This window comes from Nelumbo lutea, chromosome 4 (assembly GCF_056320005.1).
Source record: "Nelumbo lutea isolate HS-2025 chromosome 4, American lotus-T2T, whole genome shotgun sequence".
In the NCBI taxonomy this organism is placed as follows: Eukaryota; Viridiplantae; Streptophyta; class Magnoliopsida; order Proteales; family Nelumbonaceae; genus Nelumbo; species Nelumbo lutea.
Window position 1 is genome coordinate 94,247,590 of NC_142687.1, and position 24,254 is coordinate 94,271,843.

Here is a 24,254-nt window from a genome sequence, read left to right on the forward strand (position 1 = left end):
TTGAAATCATGCACCCGCATCCATCCACACTCAGTTAAATTCTATAGAAAATTTTCTGCACGTTCCATTCAAATGCAATAAAACTATTAGCAATTGGGTTGGGTGGGTCGGGTTTAGCGATTGGGCCAAGATACTATGCGTTGATTTCGGGTCGAATTGGATTTCGGATCAAGACACTGATGGATTCCAGTATTCAAGCACATAACATGTAGCGGGGCCTCAAAAGGTTCAGAGAGTGAGAGAGCAAAAGACTAACAAATTAAAAAACACTGGGTTTCCTTTCATAATTAAAATAGATTATTTCTTTAGCAGAGAAAAGCATACTATACGCACACACAAGCTCGTTGTAGACACACTGTAAATTACTATGTAGACTTCTTCATACGAGAATCAAACATAGAGAGAGCGATGGCTTAGACAAAAAAGTAAATAAGACCGAGCATCTTCTCTTTATATGTTTTGGTTGAGTCTGGCGGCCTCTGTAACAGCTGCTGCCACGCCCCCAGGATGAGTGCTCACGTTAGAATTATTCCGGAGCTCCGCACCAACCACCCTTTCAGCGTCCCGGCGCGTTGCCGGTTTATCACGCACTAGCTTTGCCGTCGCATCCTAGCCAATCGACAAAGGAAATGCCGTCGTCAGTCGGTCTCTCATCACTCATCAAACCATGAAATCAACCAGTGAACAAAGAAACGACCCAGATACGTATATATAATGCCTCTAGCTAGCTAGGGACTGAATTATACCGTGAGAACTTCACCCAGAGTAACCTTGTCTTCGTCCCAAATGGCCCGTTCATTGACATTCGCTGCAGATTGAGCTTCTGCACCAACACCTCCCGGTATGTTAACGTTCAGACCTGTAGCTCTCACCTCCGCTGCTTGTATCGCCGCTGCATCACTCTGATCGACTGGCTTATCACCGGATACCATGGCAGTCGCTTCAAGTGCTTCCCCAATTGTAATTGGATAAGGTCCGTCACCGGTACCCCCTGCCGCAGTCGTCATCGGTGCACCTGGCAGGGTGTACTGCCCAACCACCTATTAAAAACAATCAACAACCACAGAGAGACAATGTGAATGACGAATCAGTATATCTCACACAATTGGAACTTGAAATAATTAAAATCCGAGGGACCAACCTGATCTCCGACAGCCTCGGTTATTATGCGCCTTCCAGGAAGATCAGTCTCTGTAACAGTCACACCTCGATCCTTGGTGATGTCGGTGACATCATCGTGTCCAACTTGACCTGTTCTTTCATTGGTCGCCGCAGCCGACTGCATGGTAGCAGCCACACCGCCTTTCGGGGTGCGTCCAATGACCAAATTTTCAGCCGACTGCATCAGGGAGGCATCTTGCGGTTTGATGGGTTTGGAGGCAAGGTCGCCGGAGACCGGGAACACGTCGCCGTACTTGACGGGCTCTTGCTGTTCAGCTTGGGGCTTCTGTGGCTGTTGCTGGCTCATCTTGGGTGGATGCTGATTGCTGTGTATCAACCTGTTTTAAGAGAGGGAGCAGGGAAGATGAGATTTGTGGAGGTGGAGACCAGGGGTGAGCCGTGAGGTTTATAAATGAGGCAGCGCCAATGAGTGAAGTAGCATGTAAGGATGAGGAAAATACTAGAGTGAGACACTGAGACGTGGGCAGCGTGTTGGTTGTAAGGTAGTCGTGGCAGCTCCATGGCTTAAGTGTTGGCTCTCCACCGTCTCTTGACAACGTCAAAGTTATATTGCTTGCCTCGTTGCCAAGTAGTAATCAGACAGTGAACGTATTAACCTCTTTCCCCAAAAACAAATAAAAAGAAGAGTCACATGACACACATCATCACATGGAGGGCATGATACGTGGAAGGGTTGTATTATGACACTTGTAGGCTGTGAATAGAGCAAAAATTTAGAAACTGGATGATCGGACGGTTGAACCGCTTTAATCAATCATGTGAACAGAGTATTGGTTTGGATTAATGGACATTGGGCACACACCAAATTATGAAATTAACGTGGCGTGATAAACCCAATTCTTTAAGCCTTAATTTGTTTGCAGTGTAATTTCATTTACACGTGTAAATGTAGAGTGTTGTGAGATGTGATGAGGCCAAAACCGACCATCATCGGTTAGAAACCGTCAAAGTGGCAGCATATCAGGGGCAAAGTTGTCAATTGATGAATTATCCTGTCTTAGCGAGCTGACCTGGTCACACCAATTCATAACATGCACAATCAATATTGCGTTAGCTAATTAGAACATCAATGCCATCACACTTCTTTAGGCCCATTATCTATCACGTGCACACAACGTGTTAATTGAGGGTGCGACAAGTAGGTTGAACTCCAAACAGATGTAAGAGATGTATTGGTTCTGAGATGAAACCCCTCTCTTATAAATAGACGAATTCTCCGTTCATTTGGACAACTGAACAGTATGATACTATGAATAAGGCACGCCAGATACCTCGGCACATGAAGCTCACCAACTCCCCCTACTTATTCTTCAATTCATCCCTACAAGCTCTTCATCTCGTCACATGGAATTCTCCAACTCGCCCTGTGGGCTCTTCAACTCATCATGTCGAGCTCACTAGCTCTCCTTACGAGCTCTCCAACTCTCCCTATAAGCTCTATAAACTCATCACATCGAACTCATCAGTTCTCCCTACGAGTTCTTTAGCTCTCCCTACAAGCTCTTCAACTCATCACATATAACTCTCTCATTCTCCCAAGCTCTCCAGCTCTCCCTACGAACTCACTAGCTCTCCCACGAGCCCTCTAACTCTCCACACAAGCTCTCACCTCAACTCATCAAGCTCTCTATCTTACTAACTTAACCATTGGAATTCATGTCCCTAAGATTACCCGGGGCCTCTGACATCTCTTATGGTTCCAAGTCTCTCTTAGTAGCCAAGGTGACACACTCCTCCAGCAACTTTTCATCCTTGCCCTTGTGGTCAATTTTAATCACCATCAAGATGCATGTGTGAGTTGTAAGGAGTGACAAAGAGTGAGAATACAGAAGATTCTCACATTAAGAAAAAAGAGAAACCTATGATTTGACTTACATCGATCATGAGATTTTATTGGTCTTTTGATTTTATTTATAAATAGTTTCACTTATGATTCATTACCTTTTTGATTTTAGTCATAAAAATCTATTATTAAAAGGAAATTTTTGTCCCATCCCATTATCAGCAATTTTTCCTAGTTATGTGGGAAAGTTATTTACCCTCTCGGAAAAGGGTTTACCCCGGGAAAATAAAATTTTCTTAGTCCCTACATAAATCTACAAAAAGTATAAATTTCTTGGTCAATAAATTGTGAATCTCATTGACCAACTTTCCATCTTTCAAAATCCAAAAAACGAACACCCTCTTAATGGATTAAGGCTACATCTAGCATTCTGTATTTTAAGAACTTATCTCCTTTTTGTAGTTAAAATGACTCGATGAACACTGAATTTTTAACTGAAAAAAAAAATAATTCCTTAAAATAAGGAATGTCAAGTGCAGCCTAAGATCCATTGGTTTAAAATTTTGGGTTTTAAGTAAAGTCTACCTCTTGTGTTCCAGTCTCACGTGCATGTATGTTGTGCATAAATTCCCAATTTTGGTATCTACTATTGATTTGTAACTCCCCTATGGCGCAATAGATTGTAGATTCTAATTTACTTTTTCTTGGTATTTGAATGTTTTATCTATTTATGAGAAATAAATTAGAAGTAATGCAAAATGGTCTCCATCTTGTTGTATGAAAGAGAATGGAAGTAAAGGGTTAATTATTTGTTTGAGATTGAGTTAAGAAACAAGATAATGTGACCAACACATCATATAATACAAAATTTGCATCAGTTTATGGGATGCAAAATCATAATACAAATTTTGCACCTGATAATAGTGCAAATGCAACAGAAGGTATAAATAATTTATTTTATAAATATTGTTTAAAATTTATTATAACTTTTTCATATTCTTCTTAAACTCACTTCTCAAAACTTCCAAAGAACCCCTATCAGTGAGTTTAGTGAAAATTGTCTACATAAACATTTAAATATTTTATATAATTAAATTACCCTCAAATGGTCAATCAAACTTATTAAAATGTATATTTTAAATATATGGAGGTTGGGTTAGTGTCGACCCCGGCCCAAAACTCACTTCAATGTTGACAACTTTTATGAATAACAAGTAACGATAATCTAACAAAATGTGAGTTTTGGACAAAAAAAACCTCGATTTAAAAGCCTAACCTAGGGGCTGAGTATATATTTATATATAATATATGAAATATTTTATATTTAATTTATGTTTTTAAAAATATAAAAAAAATATCATTTGAAGTAAAAAAAAAAAGTTTTATTTGAAAAAAATAATAATGGAACAATGTGCCTTAAATTCCAAAAAGTTATAATTATCTAAAATAAAAAGAATCACTGAAATTTGCATACACAATTATTATGCAACCTGATGTAATGGTCCAATCAAACAATTAAATTTTACACGAAGTTGTTAAATTTTAGATGATCATAATGACAAATAAACAAATACAAAACTTAATGTATTGCAAAATTTTAGATGAGATTAAGTCATTTATAAGTCAGGTATACCATGATGATGTAGTAGTGTACCATGATATTTATCCGGTTCTCGTCTCCTAGTGGAGTCGGACACGGTTTAGGAAAAGAAAATTTAATTTTGTCTGATATAGTATATAAATTGAGGGGCAGAAGTGAAAAAGGACTCACAGTTTGCATGGTGTATAATACCTATTATCCCCTGCTGCTCATTCCATTTTTATCAAGTGAAGTGATGGGAAATTGTGAAATAAAAATTGCTAGCTACAAACCACCCGCTTCTTCCATTTTTGCCCCAGTCTAACTACAAGTCTACAAACCAGTTGGAGAACATCTCTCTCTCTCTCTCTTCATGGAGTATCAAAAGCTCCCCTGTTTAGATACCTCTAGCCAGAGAACTTATCAGATGAGACATCAGTTGGTTAAATACCTCCATAAGACATCCTCTTCATTGACAATTCTTTATTTTAAATCTTCATTTTAATTATTTCCTAGTTGATTTATTCACTGGAAAATGGTATTTTCATATTTTGAAGAGTTTTCTTTTTTATTTAGCGAAAAAAAAAGAGTCCATATGGACTAACAAAACCTGAAATAACATAATGGACTGATTTAATCTGCTACTTTCACTTATTCCCTGTCTCCTAATTAGTTGTGAGTACACATACCGCCATGATCATGATTGTGGCATTTAAATCTTGAGGCCCTCATCACCACTGGAAACTTTCCTAGAACTAGAAGAAACTGCCTTAGGCTTAGCCATCAAAGAAATAGGTTTTCTGTTCTTCGATTTACTACTCTGAAACCAATTGCTTCCTAGCGTATATTTGGACCAAATCAGGTTCAAAGGACAATGCTTTTAATTGCTTTTATTTTTTCATTATCAAGAGTAAAAGTAAAACAAGACACAATACAAACCAACTTCTGGTACTGAAGAGACTTTTAGAGAGAGAGAGAGAGAGATTCTAAAATCTGCTATAGAGAGGCAGAATGCCAGAATCCATGGATGAGAATGAGTAAAATATAGGAGGGAGAGAGAGAGAGAGAGTGAAGCAAGTATGGGTGGCTGGGTTGGGGTTGTCCCGTCTTGGTTCTCCTTAATTTATTCCATCCACTTATCCTTGTTGAGCCTAGCAGCTGCCGCCACGGATGCAGCCACGCCGCTAGGATGGGTGGCCGACTTCGGGTTCTCTCTCATCTCCGCCCCAGCTACCTCTTCTGCGTCCTCACGCGTCGCCGGTCTGTCTCCCGGTAGCTTTATCGCCGCATCCTGTATGGCAAAAGAACAAAAGCCCACATCTCTTACATTCATCTACTGTTTGATATTGACGAAATTACTTGGGTATATCAAGCAAAAAACAACATAGAAAGACTAAGAACCGACCCCAAACAAGCACCCAACTTACCATGAGAACATCCCCTATCTTAATCTTTTCCTCATGGCGCATAGTCCGTGCATTGACAGTAGCTGCGGATTGAGCAGCGGCAGCGACACCTCCTTGTGATATAGTATCCCCCCCTGTGGCTCTCAATTCTGCTGCTCGGATTGCAGCTGCATCACTCTTATCGACCGGAATATCTCCCACTGTGACCGCCGTTGCTTCGAGAGCTTCCCCGATTGTTATTGGGTCACGTTTGAATTGTTCCACCACCTGTAAGAGTAGCTTCTACTTGAATCGAATGCTTTCAGAGAGAGAGAAAGAGAGAGAGAGAGAGAGAGAGAGAGAGAGAGAGAGAGAGAGACCTGGTCTGCAATTAACTCGTTCACTATACGGTTTCCGGCACCATCATTCTCTGCAACAGTGAGACCCTCGTTAGTGGTAATCTCAGTGTCATCACCGTGACCAGCTCGCTCGTTGCGTGCCGCCGATGACTGCATTACAGAGGCCGGACTGCCTTTTTGGGTTTGACCAAGTACCCGATTCTCGGAAGACTGCATCTTGGCTGCATCTTGAGGTGAGATGGGTTTGGCTGCAAGTTCCCCGGAAACTGAGAATACGTCTCCGTACTTGATCGGCTCCTCGGTGGCTTGAGGCCTCTGAGTTTGTTGCTGACTCATATTAGATGAGATGAGACTGTGTTGGAGGTCTGATTCCAGAAAGATGGTGCATCAAAAACTCAGTCGCAGTATTAATTAAGAGGACGCTGCTACCCTGTTGCCGGTACTCGAACAGTCGAAATCCTAAGACCAAGAGCGATTTTAATTTGACAACAGTCGGTATTTTTAGACAGTTCTACAGATATTTGGCGAGCTTCTGGTGAGAACTCCATCTGAGTTGGCTCATAAAGAGACACGAGGGCACACGCAGGGAGATATCATGCCACGCTAATCCCTGCAGAGACACGAGTACGACTACACGCAGAGGCAAAAGGGGGACATCTTGGTTGTTGAATGACTTTATTTTTTTAATTTTTACTTTTTCTTTATGATTCTTTTGTTTAATATTTAAAAAATCGACTTAGAATCGGAATCGTTTTAACAATTGATTTTTGGTCAACAATTCGACCGTTCAATCTGAAATCTGGATAGATGGTCTAAAACCTGGGTAATAGGTCGCTGACTTACGGGTTTTGGTAAAGAATAAGAATCGATTGCCTAAATAGTTTTCGAACCAAACAGTCTGACCATCTGGATCCACCCTAAATAGTTTCCGAACCAAACAGTCTGACCATCTGGATCCACCCTAAATAATTTCCGAACCAAACAGTCTGCCCATCTGGATCAAGGTGGTTCCAAAACATACTTATTTTCATTGTGTATCTGTTGAAGCAACTTTAGATATGGATACGGATATGTATATTTTTTTGAAACAAATGGATATGGATGAAAAATATAAAAAAGTTAGGAAAACATATAAAATTTTCATAATATATTAATAATATTAAATTTAAGGTCAAATTATCATAAATAATGTATAAATACATAGAAAATGTATATTTTAATAGTGTATATCAAAAAAATTAATATAATATAATGCATAGATATTATACAATTTTATTGATAATGTATCAATGAAGAGCCCGAAATGCAAAACATATTTTCCTATTATATCAATTATTTTTTATTTTACTATTTTTACTTTTTTTTTTTACATTAACAAAGAGGTTAACTAAATATTAAATTTTCTATGTAAATTAAAATATCTGTTAATAATGTATAAAATGTATAATCTCAACTTAAAATATATCAAATCTATTAAAATTTCTAAGATACATATCATATGCAAATTCATAATTTTTAACTTTTAAAATGATTATTCTGTTATTATTTTTTTATTCCTATAATTTTTTAATTAAAAATATTTTTTTGGTATAAATGTAGATTAGTAGATTTGATAGCTTCAATTTAAGATTATATTTTTGAATATTTTGTAAACAATTTTTATTTTTTAAATAATAAATATAATTTTATGTAATGTAAATTAATATATATATATAATGTGTAAATTTATAAATTTTAAGCACTAAACTAATTATTCTCTTATTAATATTATATTTTTATAAAATTTTTTAGATTCAAATAATATTTTGATATAAACGTGGATTTGGCATATTGTTTATTTCTTTTATTTTATAAAATATTGATTTTAAAAATTACTTTTTTAATTTTTAGTTGGAGTTAATTGTAATATGTATTATTTATTTGAATTGCACTTAAGTAATAAAGAAATAAAAATTATATTCATTTACTTATAAACACAAAAGATGGAGTGACGTAGTGGCTCATAGACACGGGTTTGAATCCTTGCAACTTTATTTTTCAATAGAAAAGTATGCGTATGCGCATTTGTGTCTCATTGATAGCGCATCGTATACACCTCCAGTCCTATAATGGTAGGGTATACCTTCAATCATAGTGTATCCCGTGTTGGATACTGGTCGGACATATCATATTGATATTTCAACCCTTGGATATTCCCATGCAATGTTGCAAGAGGCTATTGGGGTAGTGTAAACATGGGCTTGCCCTGTCTAAAGCCAATCTCGTGCGAAAATACTAATTTACCATTCCACTATTGAGATTTTATTTACAAAGAAAACAATGTGTTAATATTTGTTTGTCATAGAAGACCAAATATTCTTTTATTCAAGTTTAAAGTGAAAATAAGCTATTTTAACTCTTTTTTTTTTCTGTTTAAATTCTGCAATAGTATAGAAGAAATCGGATCAGATCAGATGAAATTAAGAGGGCCATTGATCGGTCAATCTGACCATTCGGATCAAAGCTTTAAGAATTATTATTAGCTCATAATATAGAAATTCAATAATTAAAGTGTAACAAAGTTCCTTGAGGAAAACCATTCCTACTGTGACTACTGTCCTTTTTTTTTTTTAATTTGACATTTTACGGCTAAAGTAAAAGGCAAAATTACTCAGAAATGAATTTTTTTGGTAGTGTAATTGCATATAATAAAATAACTGCAGAAAAATGAACGTTGTCCAAAAAATAATGTCAGTAAATTTTGTAAAAAATGCATTCTTCTTATTTTTTCTAAGCTTTTTTTTTTTTTTAAATGGTCCTCCCAATTCAAATCTTGGGATGCATGAATACTTTGCAATTATTCATACTTCTTGAGCATTAGAAACATAAAAAAAAATGATTGAGAAAACCTCCCTGAACCATTTTGGCCACCGGTTCCTGGATCAAACAGTCTGATTGTCTGGTTCAAACAAATGGCCCGTTTTGATTTAAAAAATAAAAAATTAAAAAAAATAATGAAAATAAAAAAGGCCAAAAACCATTGTCCGGTAGACAGGACAATGATTCGATCACCTGGGTCAACAGGCTGCTGACCAAGTCAACAGTTTTTGGCCCAAAAGTGATTTTAGAATGAAACGGAACTGATCACCTGGATGGTTCCTGAGTCAACCCATCTGACTGTCCAGTTTTCAAAACCACAGAGTAAAATGCCATTAAGACCAACTTTTACCCTCTAACTAAACAAGTCCAAATCTCCTATCCACGTCTACCCAAATAACATCACAACCACAAATAAAGAGCATCTTATCCTTCTACATAGTATTATGCAGAAGAAGTTCCCAACATAGATATGGACCAGGATTCGGAGTCCTCTACCCATTCTATGCTGAATTTGGGCCCAGTATTTTTCGATGTAGGACCCATCAATCAACTACCGACGGTGGATCCTTTTTTTTTTATTCCCGGAAAGGAAGATATATATTGATAGCGGAGCCAATTTGATAGTGCCAACAGCAATTTGAGATTTTGGGTAACATTCAGTTAACCGCTTATTGTTACATCGAACATCTATGTATCGAAAAAATAGGTTATTAATCATCATTACATTGGAAATTGGAATGAACACTATATAGAGTATAGACAGACCCTAATATCTGATAAATTAAGCTCTGAACCGTCTCATCCCCTAAGGGTCAGTTTGAAAACCGCACAAATATATACAAAATGATATAAAATACAAGGTTTTAAGATCTGTTTGGTTTGAGGGAATAGGAAGAATCAGAATCAGAATGGGTCATTCTGTTTTCACATATTTTATTGACCGGAATGGGAATGAAAAGGTAGAATGCCATTCCCCCATATGGGGGAATGACCATTCCTGACCCCTCCCCCAGAATGTGATTCCCATTCCACTATTAGTTTCCTGTTTTTCTTTTTAGATGTGCAATTCAGAATTAAGATGCTGCGGGTACACCAGGGTTTCACCTTGGCAAATAACCTCCCCAAATCTGCCACTCGTGCCTTCGTCGAGAATCATACATCCTCTGTATGATCACCACCACCATGGCCCAACTTCACCATCACCGTCTTCTGCTACTGCTAGCCACCACTACGCATCACTCCTCCAGTCTCTTATTGAAGGAAAAGCAATCGAGCCTGGGAAGCAGATCCACGCGCACCTCCTCGTTACGGGCATCGGTTTGAGCACCATTGTAGCCACCAAACTCGTTAATCTCTACTCGGTTTGTAACCATTTACCCCATGCCCACTGCTTGTAAGACAGAATTCCTAAAGACAACGTCTTCCTTTGGAACGCTCTCATTCAGAGATATGCTTGGAATGGACCCCATCAAGCCGCTCTTTCCCTTTACCATCAAATGTTTGATTATGGTCTCCACTCTGACAACTTCACTTTCCCCTTCGTCCTCCAGGCATGCTCCGTCCTCCCTGCGCTACAAGGGAGAGAGATCCATTGTCACCTCATACGGGCGGGATGGGAATCGGACGTCTTTGTAGGGGCTGCGCTTATTGACATATATGCCAAGTGTGGATGCGTAGCGACTGCGCGTCGAGTCTTTGACAACATTCTGGTAAGAGATGTGGTCTTCTGGAATTCCATGCTCGCTGCTTACTCCCAGACTGGGCACCCAGATGAGGCCCTTTGTCTGTGCCGTGAGATGGCTTTTGCCGGTTTGAGGCCCACTGTTACAACTCTCGTCGCCGTCATCTTGGCGTCGGCTGATATTGCGGCTCTCCCTCAAGGGAGGGAACTCCATGGGTTTAGCTGGAGGCATGAGCGAGTATGGGTGGATTAACAATGAGACGGAGGAAACGTTTGAAGAAGCGGTGGATAGCTACAAGCAAAATTTCTGAATTTGCTACAAAATTTTCATGCTTTCTTTTGAATTTGCTACAAAATTATTGTAAGTTTTGCATTTCCTACAAAATTTCTGCATTTTTGGATATTTTCATGCATTTTCTACTTTTTATTTTCATTAGAGGCTAAATTGGAAATCATAGCTGATTCTAATTCCAACCTCTTGATGAACCAAACAGCATCAATCGAAATCCGATTCCAATTCCTGTTTGAACCAAATAGGTAAAGGGAATAGACCATTCCAATTCCGATCACAAACCAAACGGACCCTTACACTCTACAAATTTGTGTGTACTCCTTCCAAAGTAAGCTAAGCTCGAATTTTATGTTGTCCATGCATTAGGCGCTGCTAATTGAGCTGTGGCAGCCAGGATCTGTGGCTTGTGGGCTGTGGCTGGCTCTCACCTTTACCATGCATCTCTAGTGCATGGTAAACACCTACTCTGCATTTAATAACTAAAACCCGTACCAGTTGAGAAATTACGTACCCACTACCCAGAGGATTTGATTATATTAGGCGGATGCTAGTATATTTGATTATTATATTATCTACTTGTATGGGTTCTGAAACCATAGATCCCACATATCATCAGTTGAAATTTGAAAAGAAAGATTATAGTATCATACAAACTATACAAAATTAGAAATAAACGTCTCTATCCTGATCCTTTGATAGCATTAGTTACAAAACAATTTAAGATGGTAACTCTTAACCTAAGCATTTCTATATATTCCGAACCCAACTATGACAAATATTTTAACTTTCTACTTCCTTTCCTACAAGTTTAGAGTGCATGTTACTGTGGAGCTTCGCAGCTCGCCACTTCTAAGCCATTACCTGCACATACCAACAAGAGGGTTACAAATATTTAGCCACGGTGAGGAAGAATGAAACCTAACAATATAACCAACACAACTGGGTTACAAATACCATTTTCTGGATCAGAAAATCACATTATAATCAATATCTCTAGCCATATGGTAGTGGTAGCTTTCTCGGTGGTTGGTTAGTACACTGTACACAAAGGCCCTGAGAAAAGAAAACAAGTTCCAAAACCTACTTCCTTCCCACATACCTTGGTTAAATTCTTTGATTACAGTGAAATAGAAAATGAAATAGAATGATGCTTATAATTTTCTAATTACCAGTCCCAGGATTTACATTGCCATCAAGGAGGTAAGATGTAATAAACGCAGCAAACCAGTCCCAAAAACTTACCATCTGGATCAAAGAAGAACACTTGCTTTGTTTTCCCATCTGGTTGAGTCTTCTCAAAAGTCTCAATTCCTTTTTCCTACAAGATTTATTTTCTTTGAGAAAATGAATCCAATACAACATACAGAAGCAAATATTAAACAGAAGACTACATGAGCTTTCCCCATGGAGACAGTAAAAAATCTTGATTGAGATTATTACCTTAACATTTCAAAAGGCAAAGGGAAAGGTTCTCATTAATTACAGACAAGAAGGGGATAATTTACTTCACATTATAATGTACAATAAGGGTGCATTTGGCTCCTGATAGAATAAGTGAAAAAGGGAAAGCTGTGGGTAAGTCCCTTATGAATTCCTACAATTGTTTTAATGACTGTCTGACAGATTTCCTTTCTCATTTATTTTCTAAGGAACCAATTAAAAACAGCATGATGTAAAATTTTCCTCCTTCATCAATTCCATAACCTTCTCTTGGGCAATAATAAATAGATCAAAGAAATAACAACACATCCACCATTTTGGTTACTTTCTAAGTCTAGAACTCTGTTCTGAAAATTATTACAGCCGAAGATGCAGAATAGTTTCATTGAATTCACCATAGAAGGGTATGAAGCAGCTACAATCTCTGATGTTAAGATGGAATGCAAGACCTTCACAAGCATCTTAGAAAAATGACTTCTCAATGTCTCATGAAAATTTTGTTAGTTGAACCTCCAAAGAAACCTAGTCAATACGATTCCATCCATCCAATCATTCCTGTTGATTAAAATCTTGCCAAATTCCACTTACCCCATAATAACCTTTCACCTATGGTATACCCGGTGAGAAGGGAATAGTAAACGGTGAAGGAGCACGATAGAGGGTCAACAAAATAGTCCAACACAAATATGGCCAACAAAGCGGAGAGGAGTCAATTATAGATTTACATTTATTTACATAAAAGGAAGAATTAAAAGGCGGGTCTGCTCAAATGAAGCAACAAACATATCAAGGCTAAGGAAGACAGGATATTGAAATACTTCAAAAGACCTTTATCATCCCACTTCAACAAATGCAGAAGTTCTAAAATCTTGTATTGTTGGCAGAGGCTATACTTTTGCATCTGAATAACTTTGATCCAAGTTCAAAATCTCGCCCAGATCGTCAACCCGGACAAGCCTAAGTAACTCTTTTACCCAACGAATTAATAATGTATCAGTCAACAATAGAGAGCCTAGAAATGGAATGATTTTCTCAGTGTTGACCTCACGCAGAGTTCCTCAGGTGTAGTAAAAAACATAAACAAGCCCAGACAACATATCGAGGTTGACAGGTGAATCCGGTTTTGTATTACCAAAAGAAACGTTAACCTGGTTTCTATAATCTAAATTTAACAAAATACAACTTTGGTCTGGAAAGAAAATAACTCCACAACACAGAAAATGGAAGATGTTTCGTGCCAAATCTCTGAAGGATTTACGGTTTCGAGGATAGACACGCATAGAGACACAGAAAAAAAAAAAAAAGAGAGAGAGAGAGACAGAGAGAGAAGGGAGGGTCACCTTCAAGGTTTGAACGAAGGAGTCGTAATTGGAGACAGAAAACGAGATGTGGTGTCCTCTGGGGAGATTCTTCGGGTCAGCAATCGTCGTAGCAGAGCTCCACGGTCCTTCCGGAAGTTCCGTTTCGGGGTTCCTCTCGATGAGATGCAAAGAAAAAACAGGAGAGAGTCTTAGCCAAATCACCTCAAACTCTCCAAATTTAGGGCTTTCGATCACCTCGAACCCTAAAATCTGCACCTTTAAAAAATCTATATCAGAAACAGAAGAGCTAATTCTACAGATCTAGTCCACTGATCTCAGAAAACGATTGAATGAAAAAGAATCAGACCTCCTGATAGAATTTAGAGAGACGTTTCACGTCTGTTGTTTCCCTTGCTATGTGGTTCAGGCTAACTCCCTTCGCTGCCGCCATTTTCGTTTCGTTTCTCTATTTCACTCTTTCACTCTGGTTCTTGAAGGCCATCTTTGTACAAGGAAAGCATATGATCGCGATTCGCGACACGTGCTGTGCATGCTTTTGCTTTCTGCAGCTGAGGATTAGGATCAGGACCATCCCGCCTAACCGCCTAACTGAAGGCCTGCTTGATGCAGTGTACTCAAACCGTCGTTTACTCGCACGGTCGGGCCGTTTGAAACCGCCACCCAGGGTCTTTTCCAGGGTAGGCGCGGGCAGGAGATCCGGACTCCTCAAACAATGGATCAGGGACTACCAACTATTTTAAAATTCTGAAGGCCATAACTTTTCGTTTGATGGTAGATTGGGAAACTTTTCACAATTTATGCATCGCAACGAGCGGAAAGCACCTTGTCCCATTATTTTTACAAAAAAAGAAAAATCTAAAATACATCTATTTTCAGATTTTGGCCTTAAATCTTAATTTTTATTCTTAGTATGAACAGCTAAACCTAAAAGAAAAATATGTATAAACTAACCCATTTAATCTGGAAGGTCGAACCGCTGATGAAGACCCGGAGGCAAAGTAAATTTTATTAATAAACTAACATATCCAGCAGATTTTTAGACCCACATTAACTAACTGATTGGGATCATCACCGATCCATTCACAGCATTTAACTACAGAACGTTTTTTTTGTTTTTTTTTTTTTTTTTGAAGGTGAAGTAAATTTTATTAATAAGAAAAATAGTTATACAAAGAGGGAAGAAAACAGATCCCCCTCACAAAGAGATCAGAGATCCCATATACTGACTGACTTTAGCATCAACAATACATTCTGATCACAAAACTCAGGAAGGACTGACATCCAGGATGCTACCCTAGCCACAATACACTGGATCAACACCTCAGGGCTTTTCTTCTCTCTTCTGAAGATTCTGCCATTCCTCTCATACCAAATTGGGCTGATAACTGCCGCAGGGATAGATCTCCAAATGAGCTTGCCTCTTTTTGATAAGCCCGGAAGGTGCCAGCCTTTTAACAGCTCCTTTACATTGCTCGGCATAACCCAGCATATACCCACAGAAAAAAAGAAATGGGACCAGATCTTCCAGGAAAGATCGCAATGAATGCATAGGTGGTCCATGGATTCCTCGACCAGACCACAGTTTCCACAACTTAGGTCCTCTAAACTGAAAGCCAAATTACTTCGTGTTAGGCATTTCCCAAGTGCAGAGGTCCAGACCAGGAAATTAATTTTGGAAGGAGAAGAGGGAATCCATACTTCTTGTTAGGCATTTAACTACAGAACGTTTTAAATAGGCATGTAATTCCTAGTTCAAGTACCTCCTCTAACTTTGTATTTGTAGTACCTTTTTCTCGTAAGTGCAAAGTCCCTGTTGATTGTTTTGGAGCTTCCAAGCCATTAGCTGCATATGGAAGCAAAAGGGTTTCAAAAGGTTAATCTGGTTTCTAACATTAACACAAATACAACTTTAATATAACTAATTACTTGCAGAACCTAAGTCTAGCTGCAGTAGGCTTCCAGACTACTGTATCTCTAATTTATAAGGTAGCCAATATAATAATCATTCATAAGTACTTCACTCACACAGAAAAGAGGTTCACACTCACCTTAGGAAACTTTGGAGGTTTAACGGTCATCATTAAAATACAATTGTAAATTAGGCCCATTGTAGTAACAGTCATTTATACATATTATATTTGTTTCTGGAGAAAATGAACCGGAGGAAATAAAGAAATAACAAAAAAAGTAGCAAGAGAGAGACTATACCTTATGGTTTTGGGAGATCCATTCCATAAGCAATCAGCCAGTATAATGCACAAAGGAGCTCCATAGTCCTCCAGAAGCTGGGTTTTGGGTTTGTCTAAATGAGATGCAGAGAGAAAGCAGGGGAGGGGGAGGGGGGACTCACCCATATCAATTCAAATTCTCCATATTTAGGGGTTTCAATCACCTTGGGCCCTAAAATCTGCACCACAAAACTTATCCCAAGCAGAAAAGATGAATTCATAGAAAGTCCATGGATCTCTGAAAAGTTTTCAAATAAAAATGGCATTAACTTTAGAGGGCTATCATACATATTAGGGCGGTACAATGGCTGAAATCTTTGGAACTATTCACAGATTACACTGTGGATGACATGTTGAGGAAGTTGGGTGAAATTGCAAATTGCACACAGACCAAGTCAGTAATGAATGTGACTTGGACTCCCCCACCTAATGGATCATTGAAATTAAACTTTGATGGTTGTAGTAGGGAAAATCCGGGACAATCGGGGATTGGAAGTGTTTTTAGGGACGAAAATGGGGTCATCTCTGCCATGTTCTCAGGCCCAATTGGAGTGGGTGACTCCCTTAGAGTTGAGATCTCTGCAGTTATGGAAGGAGTCCGGAAAGCTAAGGAGTTGAACATCAAGAAACTCATAATTGAAGAGGATTCAGAGGTGGTGATAGGGTGGCTGACTAAAGATCAAAATGGTTTATGGAAGCAACAATGAGAGGAGAAAATTCATGTGGCTGGTGCAAAAGATGGAAGTTAAGACATGTTGGGTTAAAAGATCGGTTAATTCCCTAGCTGACGGTTTAGCTAAACAAGGGACAGAAAGGGATTCACTGTTTTGGGCTAAGCTGTAACTTTAGTGTCTTCGTTTCTCTTTTTCTTCTTTTTTTTCTTTCATGAGGCTCTTTGTGGCTCTTAGAAGATAAGTGTGTTTGTCTTCCTCCTGTAAATTTTCTACTGATGATTTAATGAAAGTGTTATTGATAAAAATAAAAATAAAAAAAAAACTTTAGAGGGAGATAATCACCTCCTAATAGAAATTTGTGAGACATCACATTAGTTGTTTTCCTTGCTATGTGGTGCAGGGTAACTCTTTTGCAGTCACCATTTTTAAATCGACTTTCCTTTTCCCATCACTGTTTTCTATTTATTTATTTATTAATCAAGGGGGTAGCCCATCCCCCAAATGCTGTACCCCCAACCCCTCAAAGACAGGATTTGATTTCAGGTCTCAGCTACAACCAGCAGTAGACTTTACCATCAAGTTAGCTGGAACCTTCTCTGAAGCTGCCAGCATTTTTAGTTCAATTAATAACATATAGAGAAGCATATGGTTGTGAATGTGTGATGCACATCATACATGCACGAACATGATCTCTCTGTAATTTGCACTTGTTAGTTTATAGGACTTGGTCCTTTAGTGGAATAGTAAATGGAGTTTTAGTAATTTGGAAATCCTTAGATTAAAATTCACAGATGGATAACGTTAGAGTAGTATTCTTTCTGGACTAGTAAATCATCATGTCGTGAAAACATGTTTAGAAATTCCAGTATACAATTTTGGCAGAAAACTGTCAAAACTCCAAATCTTCCATTAAAAATTAGAAATTACCTCATTACCAATAATCTCTACAAGAACATTGGTTGTCCCTAAACCGATGAAACCGATTGTTGTCTCTAACAATAATTTCTCTCCCAACTATGCCTGAAATGAATTTGATTGCACTGTGACAATCTCCACAGACCCTGAGGTTCTTGGTTATCCTTATAGGGACACCAGGAGGAATAGAGATCAGCCCAAAAGCAAGTGCAAGTTTTTCACTATGGTACCACACCTCAGTCTCTTTCTCTTCCTCCTCCAAATCATACAAAGCAAAATTGGTGTCTGGAATGTATCCAGCTGCCTTCATTTCTCTCTTCAATTTCAATAGCATTGCCTGGATTTCAAGGTTTCTCTCATGGGAGGTTTCTTTTGCTTGGAAAACATGGACCACATTCTTTACTGTGATCCAACTGCATCCTGGGCCTTTCTTGATTCCCACCTCTTTCATCTCCTTCCTAACAATTGTGGCTTCTTCCCACCTATATCAAAATGTTAAGGTAATTAGTTGACAGGGAAAAATTCAAGCATGCTTGTGAAAGATTTACCAACCAGAAATCAAACATTCAAGATGAAATCAACCACATTTCCTAGTTCCTACTTCCAAAGTTGTTCCGATCAAGTGCATGGATCAAGAGCTCAAAATTTTATCAGGTTCAACCTAGGAATATGTTAGGCTCAAAACCAATTCAATTGACTGGATATAACCTGTCCAACTCAAAAGATCACATGCTTTTCCTTCCATCATTTTTTCCTGGGCAAATTTTTTCCTGGGCAAATTTCATTGCCTCCCAATTTTGTCTTCAATTACAAATTCTTCCATGTTGTAAACTATTTATATTTGTATTCAACACACTAAAGTTTGTCTTCAACAACTCCCCTATAAAACCCAGACCCCATTTGAAATTTACTTTAATAACATTTCTGCCCATCAAGCAAACTGGCAAAACGAGTAAAACTAGTTAACCAATAAAGGCAAACAAGTTCTCCCCTATAATTTAATTCTCTATATATGCACTGAATAAAATGAAGTTTGTTTTCAAATCTCTCATAAAAAAGCTAAGCTGATTCAAAATTTTAATGACTCTTTTCCCCCAAATGAAACCAGAAAAATAAAATAAAGTAAAACGAATTAACCAATTACATTTTTAGCAATCCTAATTAGTATAAAAAATGTAGTATACATCCAAAAAATGCCGAAAATAAGTTATATGTACAAGTTAGTTCCAACTTTTGGACATTAACATTCACATCACCTTTTCCACTCAAAGAATTTATAGTATTATGAAAATTTTTAGTTTAGGATAATACTTTATGGACTAGCTTAAAACTATTCCATTTAAAATATCAAAAATAAATAAGCAGTTAACTTTATCATCCTATGTAATTTTAAATTAAAATCATCATGGAAAACAAGTTTGAACTTCTATCTTGGTATTCATCAAATACTACAATGAAAGGTTTTTAACTTTTATTATAGTATTCACTTTGTTATCAAGTTGTTGAAGCACAGGGGCCAAAAAACGGTATAGGGGAGAAACATAATTTCAGGAAAAGTTTCGCAGAAAGTGAATCACATCCTAAAGCTAAATGACCTTAAATAATGTATTCGACTGGTCAGTGTTGAGAGTAAAAAAAATAATATTTTGAAAATGTAATTAAGGGTAAAAGTGGCACTAAACTTTATAAGGAATATTTTGAAAATATAATTCAATTTATTAGGCACAAATGCAAATTGTTAAGTACAAGGGAGAATTTGTCATTATAAGTTCAAGAGAGACGACCCTTCTTTTCCTTTCTTCTGGGAAAGATAACTATTTTCTATCATATATCAAAGAAAAAATGATTTTACGTGAAAAGATGTACAATTACAATCTTCAACAGCAAAGTTCTCATTAAATTTAAGGATATTGAAAATTACCTGCCAGAGGCTGCGAACATATTTGAAAGCAGGACATGGTTGCCAGAATCTTGTGGATCAAGTTGAAATAACTTCTCACCTGCTATCTTTCCCAGTTCTGGCTTTCCATACACTCTACAAGCCCCTAGCAGAGCTCCCCAAACAGATACTGTCGGAGGGATAGGCATTTTCCTAATAAATTCATAAGCACGATCGACCATCCCAGCTCGCCCTAGTAAGTCCACTATGCATGCATAATGCTCAGCACCCGGCTCAATCCCATATCTCCCTTTCATTGATTCAAAGGTCTGCATCCCCTCCTCCACAGCCCCAGCCCGACTACAGGCTGATAGTACACAGACTAGTGTGACATAATTAGGTACAATCCCATTGGCACCTTGTGTCATCTCCTCAAGCAATGATAGAGCCATGTCAGCGTGCCCTTGATGGGCATACCCACCAACCATTGCATTCCAAGAAATTAAATTCCTCCTAGGCATCTCATCAAAGGCAAGCTCAGAATCCTCTATACTTCCACATTTTCCATACATGTCTACAAGTGCACTCCCAACATACACATTCCCTTCGACACAAGCCTTTACAGCAATGGCATGCACAGACCTTCCCAACTCGAGTCCAGCCAGTCCAGCACAAGCACTAAGAACACTTGAAACCATGAAATCTGTCGGCCTAACACCCTCCCTCAGGGCATGCAAAAATGTGATACAAGCCTTCTCTTCCACATCATTCTGCTCATATGCTGTGATCATTGAACCCCAAGAGACATCATTGGGTTGAACAATTCTATAAAAAACCAACTCGGCAGATTTAAATTCCTTGCATTTCCCATAAAAATCAATAAGCCCATTTGCAACTGAAACGTCTGCATCAGAACCACTGCGAATCACAAACCCATGTAACTGACGCCCAAGCCGGAGATCTGAAGCATCAGAACACGCATTGAGAAATGCACAGAAAGTTATCGAATTTGGTTCTAAGCCTGCGTGTCGAAACCTGATATATGCACCAATAGCGTCATATGGCCTGCCATAGAGTACTGAATTTGAAATGTAAGCATTCCAAGTAGCAACATTCGGTTCGGGCATTTCATTGAATAATTTGCGCGCATCTTCCCTGAGGCCCGTCTTACAGTACATGTCGAACGCACTACAACCAACAAAGACATCTCCCATCTGACCAGCCTTGAGTGCGAGTGCATGGATCTGTTTTCCAGTGAGCGGAGAGCCAAGAGAGCCCGTGGCCTTGAAGGCGCAAGGAAATGTGAAGTCGTTGGGTTGGATAGATTCACGGCGCATAGCAGAGAACTGAAGAAGAGCCGAGGCGAAATGACCGTTTTGTACGGAACCAGAGATGAGAGCGGTCCAAGTGACGACGGATCGTTCTGGGTTGAGTGAGAGGACGAGGTGGGCTGAGCTGAGGAGGTCGAGTTTGGAGTACATGTTGATAAGGTGGATGGAGAGGAAAGAAGGGAGAAAGCTGCCTAACGTCTTGATTATCTGAGCATGTGCAGCACGGCCGAAGAGAGTGGACTGAGCTGCCACGGCTGATTCCACCAGCGACGCTAGTGCGTTGGGGCTGAGATAGAGCATGGTTAGTGACAATGGTCATTGCTGGTTGCTGCTCGCGGTGGTGTGCAAGTTCTGCAGCATCGGAGTCTCAGAGAGAGAGAGAGAGAGAGAGCGCATCATATAACTGTCATAACGTTTATAACCGTAGACTGTAGCTCCTTAAAAACGTTACGCGTACAACTATTGGTTATTTGATTGGTGGACGGATGGATTATACAGACAGACATTCAGGAGCCCAATCGCCATCTTCATCTCCTACTTCAACATAAACAACCAATAAGATGGCAAGATTGAACTGTTGAAAAGTCAAAGTGTGGGTAACTTATAATTTTTCTCAAGTCTTTGACTTAGATTTTCATCGAAGATAGACACCCATCTTCTTTTTCTTCGTCTTTTCTTCTCAACATCTTGTTGTTGTTTTTTTCATCTAAGCATTTCTATATTTTGAGAGAAGTTATTTATCTATTTTCTTTATTTTTATATTTTTATTTTTAAAATATAAAAAATTAATTATTGTCTATTTTATTTAAATTATTAAAGCTTTATATTATTAGAAAGAAACAAGGTTTTTAAAACCGATCCAAACAATGAATCTGTTAGGAGTCCAGCTTCTGGGTTGAACGATCAGTCCATTCTAACAAAAAAAAATGATCAAAACCGTTGAACGGTTCAAATAGTTCAACCGTATGGGTCAGCGGTTTGTTGACCAATTCAATTTTTTTGGCAAAAATTCGGTTTTGGGGAAAAAACGGAACCGATCCTGGTTTTTCCGGTCCAATCCAGTTTTGAAAATCATGGAGAAAAAGATCAAAGGCATATTATTTTAATTCATGTTATTATTAAAATAAGAGAGACTTTTTAAATGTTATTATTACATTTAAAAGAAACATTTAAGAGAGAAATAGAGAGTAGTAATAAGTCAAATAATAAAACACAAGTAACCAAAATACTATACCAGAATCCGGAACAATGGTCCTTGCACCTTAAATGGTTAGTGGGTTCTCATGCAACCTTGGGCCCCAAGTAGACCCCAATATTCCTGGAATCTCCAACAAGTTGAACTTTTGGTTCAATATCATGATCTTCCATTTGAAACTCTCTCAGTTGACATAGGAATAGAGGTGCAAATTGGGCGGGCCCTGCCCGAGCCCGAATCGACCCAATCCGGAATTTACACAGGCTCGGCTTGGAGTTTTGGTCCTCAGGCTAGGCTTGGGGCTAAGAAGTCAGGCTAAGAAGTCAAGCTAGCTCTTAGGTAGCCCAAACCTGAACCGAGCCTAGCCCAATTATATACATTTATACACACACACACATACATATTTGTATATATAACATTTGTATAGATATTTTGCATACATATTTACATACATACATATATATATATATATATATATATATATATATATATATATATATATATATATATGTAAATGTTGCATACACACACACATATATATATACACACACATACATATTTGTATATATAACATTTGTATAGATATTTTGCATACATATTTACATACATACATACATATATATATATATATATATATATATATATATATATATATATATATATATATATATATTTGCATAAATACATTTATATACGTATAATTTTAGAGTGGGTTCATTAACCAATCCAAGCCCAAGCCCAATCTGAGTGCATCAAATTGCAGGGTGGGCTGGGCTCGGGTTGGGAAAATCGGGCTTGACCTTAGGCTCGGGCCTTAAGCCCAAATTTTAGGGCCAGGCCTGGGTTGACCATAAACCCGGCCCAACCTGCTCAACTTGCATCCCTACATAGGAAGACCTCTATTTGAAAGGCTAGGCCCTACTCGATTCATTTCTGTTGTTCAAAATTACATTCATGCAAAAGTAACTATTTTTGTCGATAGACCTTTGAAAATCGGTTGCTTTATCAGTATTCATAACTGAGTTACCTACCGCTATGAGGATCTTCCTTAGGTTTGTTATTTATGTGGGAAAGTAGGACATCTGTTTCGTCGATGTTCTCAGCCTATGCCTCATATCATTGATCGATCTTATGAATAGTATTTTAATCGTTATCCTATGAATCTTCCAGGGCCCTAGTTGAGGGCAAAACAAGCACTACGTCAATCTTGGAAGAGGTTGCAGTTTAGTGACTTTGTTAACCTTCCTCCTGCTTCTTCTTCTCCAACTAACCATAATGATGAAGAAACTCCTGAACCGACAACCAATAATTTGACTTCTCAACCTCGTACTGTCTCTTGGGATAATCTTCAGCCAAATCTGTTAGTTGTGTCGTCATCATCAAGACCACCCATGTTCGAGTCTCCTCTGAAACTTTTCAGGTGGCCATCAATACCCAATCTTTATTTAATCGGTATGACCAGCCTAGTCTGTCTTCAATGTCTAGAGGAAAACATCCTCATGTGGACCTGTTGTCAGGACTTCAGATAGAGTCTGCTACCCCGCTTCCCATTTATGATAGACCAGAAATGTCAAAGCCCTCTTCATCAACTGAGCATCTCATTCCAGTGGATCATGTAGAGTATTGAGACTCTGATTCTGAACCTAAACATCAGCCCTCGATAAGGGTAATTTTGTTTATTTTTACTTATTTTTCTTTACTATGGGCGGAGGTGGCTGGCCCTTATCAACCCCATCCTATCCATGTTAATCATTAGTTGGAACTGCCGAGGGGCCTCATGTTTTAAGGTAGTTCAGGGTTTGAGGGATTTTGTACATTGTTTTAATCCGGATTTTATTTTTTTAAGCTAGACAAAAATCCATCTTGTTAAATTAGATAATATGATAAATAAACTTTGTTATCCTAATTCTTTTGTAATTAATCTAGAAGGGAGAGCAGGGGGATTAACAGTCTTATGGAAAGTAGGGTTAGGAGTTTCTGTATTTTGGTCACACTCCAGGTATGTGTTCCCTAAGGCTATGTTTGATTTGAAGGAAAAAGTAGGGAATGGAAGGGAAAGGTAGAGAAACCTTTACAAATAGGTTTCCTTATTTTTCCCTTCCTTTCTTCAATCAAATTCTAACTATTGGCTTATAGGCATCATTTATGGC

The 24,254-nt window shown here is 38.2% G+C and overlaps 4 protein-coding genes and 1 long non-coding RNA gene across 9 annotated transcripts; 1 reads left to right on the forward strand and 4 right to left on the reverse strand.

Moving 5' to 3' along the window:
- Nucleotides 1-259: 259 nt before the first annotated feature.
- On the reverse strand, nucleotides 260-1,659 carry LOC148861912 (late embryogenesis abundant protein D-34-like). Its single transcript, XM_088985481.1, has 3 exons — nucleotides 1,142-1,659; nucleotides 747-1,040; nucleotides 260-609 (listed from the first exon to the last, which is right to left on the reverse strand). The coding sequence occupies exons 1-3, from the start codon at nucleotides 1,466-1,468 to the stop codon at nucleotides 451-453; spliced, it is 780 nt and encodes a 259-aa protein (XP_088841607.1). The 5' UTR covers nucleotides 1,469-1,659; the 3' UTR covers nucleotides 260-450.
- Nucleotides 1,660-5,407: 3,748 nt separating this feature from the next.
- LOC148861913 (late embryogenesis abundant protein D-34-like) lies at nucleotides 5,408-6,936 on the reverse strand. The gene is made up of 3 exons (XM_088986478.1): nucleotides 6,310-6,936; nucleotides 5,972-6,217; nucleotides 5,408-5,835 (listed from the first exon to the last, which is right to left on the reverse strand). The coding sequence occupies exons 1-3, from the start codon at nucleotides 6,622-6,624 to the stop codon at nucleotides 5,668-5,670; spliced, it is 729 nt and encodes a 242-aa protein (XP_088842604.1). The 5' UTR covers nucleotides 6,625-6,936; the 3' UTR covers nucleotides 5,408-5,667.
- Nucleotides 6,937-10,108: 3,172 nt separating this feature from the next.
- LOC148861914 (uncharacterized) lies at nucleotides 10,109-11,302 on the forward strand. The gene is made up of 2 exons (XR_016112730.1): nucleotides 10,109-10,508; nucleotides 10,698-11,302. It is a non-coding gene; the product is annotated as an uncharacterized LOC148861914 (long non-coding RNA).
- A 414-nt stretch (nucleotides 11,303-11,716) lies between these two features.
- LOC148861915 (Lactoylglutathione lyase / glyoxalase I family protein) lies at nucleotides 11,717-14,652 on the reverse strand. Of its 3 annotated transcripts, none has more exons than XR_016112729.1 (5): nucleotides 14,229-14,649; nucleotides 13,901-14,131; nucleotides 12,363-12,438; nucleotides 12,098-12,173; nucleotides 11,717-11,981 (listed from the first exon to the last, which is right to left on the reverse strand). XR_016112729.1 is itself a non-coding variant. In XM_088983572.1 (4 exons), the coding sequence occupies exons 1-4, from the start codon at nucleotides 14,310-14,312 to the stop codon at nucleotides 11,941-11,943; spliced, it is 432 nt and encodes a 143-aa protein (XP_088839698.1). In that variant the 5' UTR covers nucleotides 14,313-14,652; the 3' UTR covers nucleotides 11,717-11,940. The 3 variants fall into 3 exon arrangements, 1 of the variants encoding a protein (XP_088839698.1); XR_016112728.1 differs by having other exon boundaries at nucleotides 12,075-12,173; XM_088983572.1 differs by lacking the exon at nucleotides 12,098-12,173 and having other exon boundaries at nucleotides 14,229-14,652.
- Nucleotides 14,653-14,985: 333 nt separating this feature from the next.
- Nucleotides 14,986-21,498, reverse strand: LOI1 (Pentatricopeptide repeat (PPR) superfamily protein). 3 transcript variants are annotated; one of them, XR_016112726.1, is made up of 5 exons: nucleotides 19,621-21,419; nucleotides 17,712-18,181; nucleotides 16,091-16,302; nucleotides 15,669-15,725; nucleotides 14,986-15,488 (listed from the first exon to the last, which is right to left on the reverse strand). XR_016112726.1 is itself a non-coding variant. In XM_088983571.1 (3 exons), the coding sequence occupies exons 1-2, from the start codon at nucleotides 21,207-21,209 to the stop codon at nucleotides 17,716-17,718; spliced, it is 2,055 nt and encodes a 684-aa protein (XP_088839697.1). In that variant the 5' UTR covers nucleotides 21,210-21,336; the 3' UTR covers nucleotides 16,166-16,289; nucleotides 17,712-17,715. The 3 variants fall into 3 exon arrangements, 2 of the variants coding, with proteins under 2 accessions (XP_088839697.1, XP_088839696.1); XM_088983571.1 differs by lacking the exons at nucleotides 14,986-15,488; nucleotides 15,669-15,725 and having other exon boundaries at nucleotides 16,166-16,289; nucleotides 19,621-21,336; XM_088983570.1 differs by lacking the exons at nucleotides 14,986-15,488; nucleotides 15,669-15,725; nucleotides 16,091-16,302 and having other exon boundaries at nucleotides 17,603-18,181; nucleotides 19,621-21,498.
- Nucleotides 21,499-24,254: the final 2,756 nt, after the last annotated feature.